The sequence below is a fragment of the Macaca thibetana genome, chromosome X (genome assembly GCF_024542745.1).
Source record: "Macaca thibetana thibetana isolate TM-01 chromosome X, ASM2454274v1, whole genome shotgun sequence".
NCBI classification, from domain to species: Eukaryota; Metazoa; Chordata; class Mammalia; order Primates; family Cercopithecidae; genus Macaca; species Macaca thibetana.
In genome coordinates this window covers 27,587,468-27,597,545 of record NC_065598.1, presented here as the reverse complement: position 1 = coordinate 27,597,545, position 10,078 = coordinate 27,587,468, and the positions used below count along the sequence as shown (strand labels likewise).

Below are 10,078 nucleotides of genomic sequence, written 5' to 3'. Positions count from 1 at the left end.
AAACCTTTTGGCTTTGTAATCTATAATGAGTCAAAATGTCTTAAGGAAACAAAAGCTTTTCCTTGTGATAAAGAATTGTCTGCTGCTTCTCTGGTGTTGTTATGTAACAAGAACACGAATAATAAAAACATTAATAAATCTGACTAATTTATTTATAGTGCATTAACAACTGGACAATTGAAGGTAAACACATAAATCAGGAAAAGTGTCCTCTAGCTATTTTCTCTATAGACTAGCATTCCTTTTTTTTTTTTTTTTTTTTTTTAATTTAAAAAATTGTATTGCTCAGAACCTTCGCTCCTTGGGCAATGGCAAGAGCTTCGGAGACCAGCCCTTGGGGACAGAGTCAGAGGCACTGGGTGGAAAAAAGAGTGAGCGTGTGGCACATTTGGTCCATTGTCATGTGTGGGTATGGCAGAGGGAGGGGGGACTCTAGATGGCCCTGCATCTAGGGCCTTCTAGGGACCCAGATATGCCTCCTTGGGCAAGGCTCACATGCCAAAGCAAAGCAGATGAGGCCAGCCTGGCTTGGGGTGAGGGCTCAGTGCCTCTTAGCCTTGCCCTGGGGTTCTTGGACTTTCTGGAAACTGAGACACATCAGGCCCACGTTGATGGCATAGGTGGTGATGCAAACGATGCAGAAATCATAGAGCACGAAGAACAGAATCCAGGCCAGGTAGACAGAACCAGCCAGAGACAGCAGGGAGCTCAGCAGCAGCAGGACAAAGGCCCAGCGCGTCCACGGGCAATTTAACAGCTGTAGTGTGTAGAAGATGCAAGGGAATATGTTATTGTATTGATTGAGGATGCTGTCTTGTCCCAGCACGTGCTGCACCAACCCGAAGCCCCTGCCCTACCTGGAGGAGATGATGCACGGGACAGCTAATGGCGGTGCCCATGTCGCAGAGAGCGCGGTAATCCCGGCCCAGGGCGCGCGCGGCCTTCACGTGCAGCGCGTAGAGCGATAGCACTAAGTCAGCCAGGCAGAGCGCGAGCCGCACCCAGCCAGGGTTCCCCCCAGTACTCCCCATATCTCCAGGTCACCCCTCGAGGTGCCCGCGGAGAAAACCAGCAGCCACGGAGCAGGGGCGGGGCAGGGCCTAGCATTCCTTTTCTTATGATTAACACATTTGTACATGAATGAGAATAGTTAAAATGTTTAGAGCTCTAAAGTATTCTTATTCGATGCTGAAGTTTAAGTTTTTGGTATTAGACTGCCTATTTACAGGGAATTTTTAAATGGAGAAGGAATAATTTGAGCTATTCCTGGGAAAGGCTGTTAGTATTTTTTAATCGACAAATTAAAATTGTAAATATTTATGATATAGAAAATAATGTTTGGACATATGTATACATTGTAAAGTGATTAAACTAAGCTAATTAACATAATCATTACTCACATAGTTATCATTTATTGTGGTTAGAACATTTGAAATCTACTGTGGTAGCAATTTTTAAGTATATAATACATTGTTATTAATTATAATCACCGTGTTGTATGATAGATCTCCTGAATTTATTCCTCCCATCTAACAAATTTTGTATCCTTTGACCAACATTTCCCCAATACTCGCCTCATCCTTAGCCTTGGGTAACCACCATTCTACTTGCTACAGCTGAGTTCAACCTTTTTAGATTCCACATATAAGTGAGATTATGTAGTATTTGTCGTTCTGTGCCTGCCTTATTTCGCTTAGCATAAAGTTCTCCAGGTTCATTCACATTGTCACAGATGACAGGAATTCCTTATTTGTTAAGGCTGAACAGCATCCCTTTGTGTATATGTACCACATTTTCTATATTCATTCGCGCTGATGAACACTTAGGTTGAATCTGTGTCTTGGTTATTGTAAATACTGCTGCAATGAACATGGAAGTGCAGATCTCCCTTCAACACGCTGATTTCAGTTACTTTGGATATATACCCAGAATTGGAATTACTAGTCATATGGTAGGTGTATGTTTAGTTTTTTGAGGAACCTTCATGCTGTTTTCCATAATGGCTGTGCTAATTTACCTCCACATTAACAGTGTAAAGGCACATAGTATTTTTTAGCACATAGATATATTTAAGGGTGAACATGTGCTTTAAAGAGGTACACATCAAGTTTTGCTGTACATCTTAAATTCCTATAGTATGCTTGCTTGTTTATTATACAGTTAACCCTTGAACAATATGGGGGTTAGGGGCACCAAACCCCATGGTGTTAAAAATTCTGAGCATAACTTTTGATTCTCCCAAAACTTAACTGCTAATAGCCTACTGTTGACCAGAAGCCTTACTGGTAACGCAGTCAACTAACACATATTTTGTATGTTATATGTATTATATACTGTATTCTTACAATGAAATAAGCTAGAGAAAATAAAATGTTATTAAGAAAATCATAGGGAAAAATATATTTACTATTCATTTAGTGAAGTGGATCATCACAAAGGTCTTCATAGTCAGCATCTTCATGTTGAGTAGGCTGAGGAGAAAAATGGAAAAGGAACAGCTGGTCTTGCTGCTTCACGGGTGGCAGAGGCAGAAGAAAATCCATGTATAAGTAGATCCACACAGTTCAAACCTGAGTTGTCTAAGGGTCAACTGTACAAAAAAACATATACATAAATGGTCTATTAAATAATAGAGCAAGATTATGTCTAACTATTAGCAAAATCCAAGACATGAAGATAAATCTAAAAGCATCAATTTCTACATTTCCATGTTATATGAAAAAAATTCTTACTTGTAAAAAGGGGTTAAATATTAGATGAGAGTTTAAGTCAGTGATTTTATTCTTGGGGGAATCACTGTGGAATACTAAGAAGACGTGTTTTGAAAGAGCTTAGTATCTGTGCTTCCATGAACCTCCATTTTTCATAGATTTGAGCTACCGCTATTATTTTACCATCTGATACTTTTTTGACATTCATGCAGCAAATATTTCAAATGGGACATTATGTCTTAAAAGGATAGATAGCTGAAAAAGAATATGCGATCCTCCTCTCTTCTTTTCACAGTAATCACAACTTGGCCTTTGATCTGACTTGAGATTCTTCATCTTCTCTACAACACAGTCGGAGGAGGCTTCTTCTGTTGGAATTAAGTAGGGCAAGATGCCATGTGGTAGTAATAACTGCTTCCATCTCTCCTAATGTGGAGCCTTTAGATACCAACTATTTGATAAAGACAGATGTATAATACATTTTCTGGATTTTATCTCCATTTTTTTTTCTGTGAGTTAGCATATTTTTTTTTCTTTAAAAATTTCATGTCAGTGGACAGGAACAGAATATTTACAGAAAAATTTCAAAGAGTTTTTTTGTAAAGATACACCCTTAGTGATGAAGCGTTTGTGCCAAGAATGATAAGGGTAGTTTCCCTATTGTTCACACAGCAGGTTGTCATCTTTTTCTTCTTAATAGGGAAAGGTCTTATCCTTAGCAATGCTGCATGAGTTGTTCAGTTACTTGGCAACAATAATAAAAAAGACACAAGCAGTAAAGGGCTCATCATCAACATCATGACAAATAGTAGTGCCTCAGCTGGTTTTAATGGCCATATGGAGGCATTAAATTTCTTGTTTTCAAGTATTAAATCCATTGCATATGATCAGATTAAGCCCTGGTATGTGCAAACATTTGAAACATTTCAGCTGCTGTATTTGAACTAGTATGTAGAAAAAAGTGAATAAGTATGAGGCACTTGCCTGAATAAGCAAAGCACCCCACAATGCACAAGACAGACATAGATTTTTTCCAATTTAAATATCAACATACATATTTCAGGCACATTCTTACAGTCATGACCAGCTAATATTATGAAGCAATATACTGTATATATGATAATGCCTGTTAAGGAATTAATAAATAGAAAGAAATACTTTCTTAAGAAATACTGCCATTAATAAACAAAGAGTGAAACCCAATTAGAATGTGGGGGAAATCCAATATGTCATCCCAACACTAACAAATGAAAATACCTGTAATAAAAGTGAAAAACATAACCATACTGAATGCAGAAGGGAAAAGAACTAACCTAAATAACTTTGGAAAATGGGAAGTTGACTGAATACTGTAAGAATATAGACGAAAAGAATTGTGCACAAATGCTGTTATCTAGTCAGTAAATGCTTTTCTTATGGGGGTATTGGGGTAAGACATCCTGAAACGAATTTGTGTGTACTAGAATTGAACAAATAAGTAAATATGTAGTAGATAATAAAAACTGGGTGCCTTACTGCTGTAGAAGGCAATTACAAATAAAGAAAGGAAAAAAACTAAAATGATCCTTGTGATGTTGAATTGGAATCTGAGGTGTCAGTATGAACTCATTATGCATATACATACACAGGTATATAAAAATAGATATGTGTGCACATAGGCTAATACACAAATATTTACTAGTCCTGTCTGCTGAGAAGCCTAGAAGCAATAATGCTTCTGTAGTAATTAGCATACCTGGTGCCCAGATGTTGGTTTCTAAGCACCATGCCTCTATTAAAGAATCAGGGATCCTTGGAAAAGTGATTCATTCCAGGGCAGGGGTAGAGGAAATCAAAAGGAGCTTGAAACATCTTATGGTACCAGAAAAGTGAAAGTTCTCAAAAAATATGGGAGGAAGTTGTTGAAAGAGCACAGAAGTCAATCTGAAGGAGCTCCTAATGGCCAAAGCTTTGAGCAACAAAATAACTAATGACAGTGTCAGATAATAACCCAAAGAATAATATAAATATTTATAAAACAATGATGATGATAAATAAATAATTAATTAAATAAGTATATGGAAGAGATATGACAGCTTTTCCTTGTAGTGAAATTGCAATTAATAAATGCATAAAGGAAGAAGGAAATAGAAATTATCACTAGGCAGATATCACAGTGGTGATGATTGCATATGTGATCCATTGAAGGGTGCTAGAATAAGTGGGCAAGGGTTTTGGGGGAGAAGATATTTGTATAGCCTCAAAGTATTTCTCCTGAGATATTTGGTCACTATAGAAAAAATAATTATAGTTTTACAGTTGAAATTTCCAGGAGAGACCACGTAGATGAGAAGAACAAGGTCAATATCACCAGTAATAAGACACATTGACATCATGAACGCTGTAATATGGAGCACTGAGAAAGACATGGCACCATTTCCATGATTCTCTTTTCAAGGATATAAGACCCCTAGTCTAATACTGAGAATGTACAAGGCACAAATTGATGGACATTCAGCAAGATAACTAATCAATACTCTTTAGGGCTATCAGGGTCATGAAAAATAAGGAAAGGCTGAGGAACTGCTGCAGATTGTAGAAATCCAGGGGAAAATAAATAAATGCAATATGGGATCTTTATTGAGACTCTTAAAAGAACATTAGTGGAAAAAATGGTGATGTTTGAAGGTGCCGAGACCAGCTCGGTCATGGAGACCCTAACCCAGTGGTGCTAGAGGAATTAAAGACACGCAAACAGAAATATAGTGTGTGGAGTGGGAAATCAGGGGTCTCACAGCCTTCAAAGCTGAGAGCCTTGAACAGAGATTTACCCACATATTTATTAACAGCAAGTCAGTGATAAGCATTGTTTCTATAGATTATAGATTAACTAAAAGTATTCCTTACGGGAAACAAAGGGATGGGCTGAAATAAAGGGATGGATCTGGCTAGTTATCTGCAGCAGAAACATTTCCTTAAGGTGCAGATCGCTGATGCTATTGTTTGTGGTTTAAGAACACCTTAAGCAGTTTTCCACCCTAGGTGGGCCAGGTGTTCCTTGCCCTCATTCCGGTAAACTGGCAACCTTCCAGGGTGGGCGTCATGGCCATCACGAACATGTCACAGTGCTGCAGAGATTTTGTTTATGGCCAATTTTGGGGCCAGTTTATGGCCAGCTTTGAGGGCCTGTTCCCAACATGAATGAGACAGTTAATTTGGTTAATGCTGTTATGACAATGTAAATTTTCTGGTTATGGTAATGCCATGGTTGTTTAAGATGTGAATGCTGGAAGAAGCTAAGCAAGGGATATAATGAAACTATGTTCTATTTTTGCAACTTTTCTGTAAGCCTAAAAGTAGTTAGCATTAAATGTTTTAAAATTTGCTATTATAAAACAAATTCAGAATGTCCACTTCTAGTTGCTATAAATGACTATAAAAATAGGCAATATATATGAAGTAACTGTTTTCACACATTGGAAAACAGCAAAGAATTATGATTCCTGAAAAAAGGAAACTAAGGCCGGGCGTGGTGGCTCAAGCCTGTAATCCCAGAACTTTGGGAGGCTGAGATGGGCGGATCACGAGGTCAGGAGATGGAGACCATCCTGGCTAACACAGTGAAACCCCGTCTCTACTAAAAAATACAAAAAACTAGCCGGGCGAGGTGGCGGGCGCCTGTAGTCCCAGCTACTCGGGAGGCTGAGGCAGGAGAATGGCGTGAACCCAGGAGGCGGAGCTTGCAGTGAGCTGAGATCCGGCCACTGCACTCCAGCCTGGGCAAGAGAGCCAGACTCCACCTCAAAAGAAAAAAAAAAAAAAAAAAAGGAAACTAAGTGAAATAAGCCTCCAGATAACCCTGGATTTTTGCTTGGAGACAATATCTAAATTGTGGTGCAAGGAGGATTAACCAAAACAGAACACAATGGACTTACTGAACTGATGACACAGTGATCAGAATTTGGGAATAGTCAGACTGTTGGAATTTGCAGGGCAAGTTGTTAGAGAAAAATGAGCTATGTATAATTAATGCTTCAGAAATCTGCAGAATGGACCTCTTTGGTCTTTCACTGAACACTAAATTGCTTATGTGAAGGGCAGGACTCCATGAATTAGGGCAAAGAGCAACTATTAGGGGAATAAAAAAATAATTCTAGAGATCAGTGAGCTGAACAACTACTGGAACACAAACATGGCTGGGATATTTTGATAGTAAATACACAGAGGGGGGAGTCCTCTCTGAGAATGCAAAGCAAGTGAGTAGAGCTTCCAAAAAGTCTCAGTCATAAAAATAGGCTGAATGTAGTCCAAGAGTGATGGCTACCGTAGACCATCCCTAGCAAAGCTTTAAAATGGGCCCAGAAAAGAGTAGCATGATATGCAAATGAACTAACTGCTTTCCTAGTAATTTTATTAAGGAAAATAACAAGATACAGTTAATCACTATTTAGCATCCATAAAGTCCAGTATACAATAAAAAAAAAAAACTGGGTGTGCAAAGAACTATGAAAATGTTGCTGACAAGAGGGAAAAGATAACTTGTAATTAGGAGAAAAATCAGAGATGACAGAAATAGTAGACAAATACTTTAAAACATCTATTACACATGTGTTCATTTTTGATTTCTGAAGAAACAGCTAAATGATTTCAGTACATAAATTGAAACTACAAGAAGAAGCAAAATTATTCCACTGATAGAAAATAATTCTTACCAAAATCATGGCTGGATTTTCTTATAGAAGTCAATAAGCTGATTCTAAAATGTGTATGTTACATTTAAAGGACAGTTAAAGGAAATAGCCATGAGTCCTGAAAAAGGGAAAAAAATTAGCATACTTATGCCATTTGACTTCAATATTCACAATAAAGATACAGTAATCAAATCAGCGATTATCCTAAAGACAGGAAAATATATCAAAATAGAGAATCCAGAAATAAAATCAAATTTATATTATCCATTAATTTTGTCTTTTCCAACTAGTTAATCTTCATTTTGATTCTATTTATGCTGAAAATGTGTGGTCCAATACTGTGGATCATATTATTTAATTTTTTGTTAATTTATTGTGATTTTCTTTTTGACCTTTATAATATATAATTGTACCATGGATCTAATTAAAAGCTTGTGCATTCTCTATTATAATGAAGTTCAGTATGTGATTATTACATCAACCTTATTAATTCTGTTCTTCAGATCCTTCATGCTATTATTTTTAGTCTATTTGCTCGGTCGTGGTTGACAGCGGTGAATTAAATTTTCCTACTACTAAAAAAAATTCAATCAAATTAGCAAATAAATTTAACGGAAAAATTAAAATCTTTCCAATGAATTGTGGTAGAACAACTTGATGAACATGAACCTTGGCCATTATCTAACTCAATACAAAAATTAATTTGTGTTGCATCATAGACTTAAAACCAACAGCTAAAATTAAAGCTTCTCAAATACAAAATAGCAGAATATTTTTATGTGCTGAGAGTAGTCAATGATTTCTTAAACAAAAGCCATAAAACATTAACAATAAAATAAAAAATGATAAAACACAATTAAACAAAATTATAAAAATCTGCTCAATAAAACATATAATTAAGAAAATTAATAAGAAAGCTACAGACTTAAATTTGATATGGATAATACCTGTATCTGACAAAATACTTATATGGAGAATATGTAAACAACAACAATAAAAAATAAAATTAGTAAAAATAGGCAAAATATTTGAATAGGCACTTCAGAAAAGAAAGATAAATACAGGGCATATAAGCCCTTGAGAAAGTATTCAAGCACATCAGGAACGTTCAAATTAAAACCAAAAGTAGACAAGAGCATTCACCTATTAGAATGGCTAAAATTTAGAAGATTGATGGCATAAAATGTTAGTAAAGGTGTGAAATGACCAAAACACTGATAATTTGTATGAGTGTTGCAACAATTTTGAGAATTGTTTCAGCAGTTTCTCATAAAATTAAACATACTCCTAGTCAGAGAAAAAGACTTGATGTACAATGGAACAAATATGCAAAGACAACAGATTTCTTGTAGAAAATAGGGGTTGAGAATGAAGGAACATCTTGAAAGAAAGCACTGAAAGAAAAGAAAAGTCAACCAGGATTCTATACTGAATGAAAATTTCATCAAAAACGAAGATGAAATAAGAAAAGTTTTCAGAAATACAAAACATGGAAGAATTAATCACCAATAGATGTGCAATAAAAGAAATGTTAAAGGAATTCCTCAGGCAAAAGGAAAATCATACCAGATGGAAATCTGGATCTACATAAAGAAATTAAGAGCATTGAAAATGGTAACTACATGGGTAAGTATAAAAGATTTCACTTAATATTTAAATGTCTTTAAAAGATAATTGACTGTTTAATCCAAAAGTATTAACATTTTATGCTAAGATGTATGCCATATGTAGAAGAAAAACATATTACAACAGCCCGAAGGGCATAGAGAAATGGAATTATACTCTTGTTTCTTGAGTGCATCTGATTATTATGAGTACCAATGAGTAGGGCCAATTCTTTCCACTTAGTACCCAAAGACCTGGTGACTATGCAAGTCAACAAATACTAGGACACGTGTAAGAATCCCTCTGTCTTATGATATTAACGGGAATTCAGCTGCACATCTGTAATAGATTTGGTGAGATTGAGCCATGTGAGCATCAGATAAGGCCATTGTATGCCATGTTGGGGAGCAGAAACAACAGATGAAAGCAAAGCTAGCCAAGCACCCTGCACTTGCTGAGGGATTGCATGCATGGACATGAACTGAGAAGACTTTCAAAAGAAACAGACATAGGTGACAAGAAATCCCACCGTTCTCTTAAAAGTTAAAAGGATACTAGGTAAAGGGAGTAGGAGAGGTCTCTTTCCCATAGGAGAATTTGAAACAGGGCTAGAAAGGGAGTGGAGACAGGGATTGGGGTCAGCATGAAGGCAAGCCCTGTGCAAGTTACTAATGAGGATGGTGAGTTCAAGAGAGGGCAGTCAGTCCTGTGCTGAAAATAGAAAAGACATGAGTGGATAGGAGGACAGAATGTGCCTGTATGTGTCCAGGTGGGAGTGGGGTGGGCAATGAGGGGTTTGAAAACAAGAGAAGGGATGGCAAGGTAGGCTGGGCATGCAGAGGTAGGTGACCACATTTCTGCAGTGCTGGAGAGCTAAGCAACAAAATTGGGATACCATGTATTGGGCAGAATGGAATCCACACAGGTAGATGCTTGTGCAGGAATGTCAAGTTCATGTTTGAGGAAGAGTCTTCTAGCACCAAGCTTTCCCAATAGTGCTTAGGGAACCCCAGTGATGTGTGGTCTAAGTGACCTCAGGCCTGAATGGGATGAAGGAGTGCTGAATAGACAAGACAATTGGCTTGCAGTTCC

The 10,078-nt window shown here is 37.1% G+C and overlaps 1 protein-coding gene across 1 annotated transcript; it reads right to left on the bottom strand.

The window, feature by feature from the left end:
• Positions 1-644: 644 nt before the first annotated feature.
• LOC126946887 (vitamin K epoxide reductase complex subunit 1-like) lies at positions 645-1,031 on the bottom strand. The gene is made up of 2 exons (XM_050777603.1): positions 881-1,031; positions 645-757 (listed from the first exon to the last, which is right to left on the bottom strand). The coding sequence occupies exons 1-2, from the start codon at positions 1,029-1,031 to the stop codon at positions 645-647; spliced, it is 264 nt and encodes an 87-aa protein (XP_050633560.1).
• Positions 1,032-10,078: the final 9,047 nt, after the last annotated feature.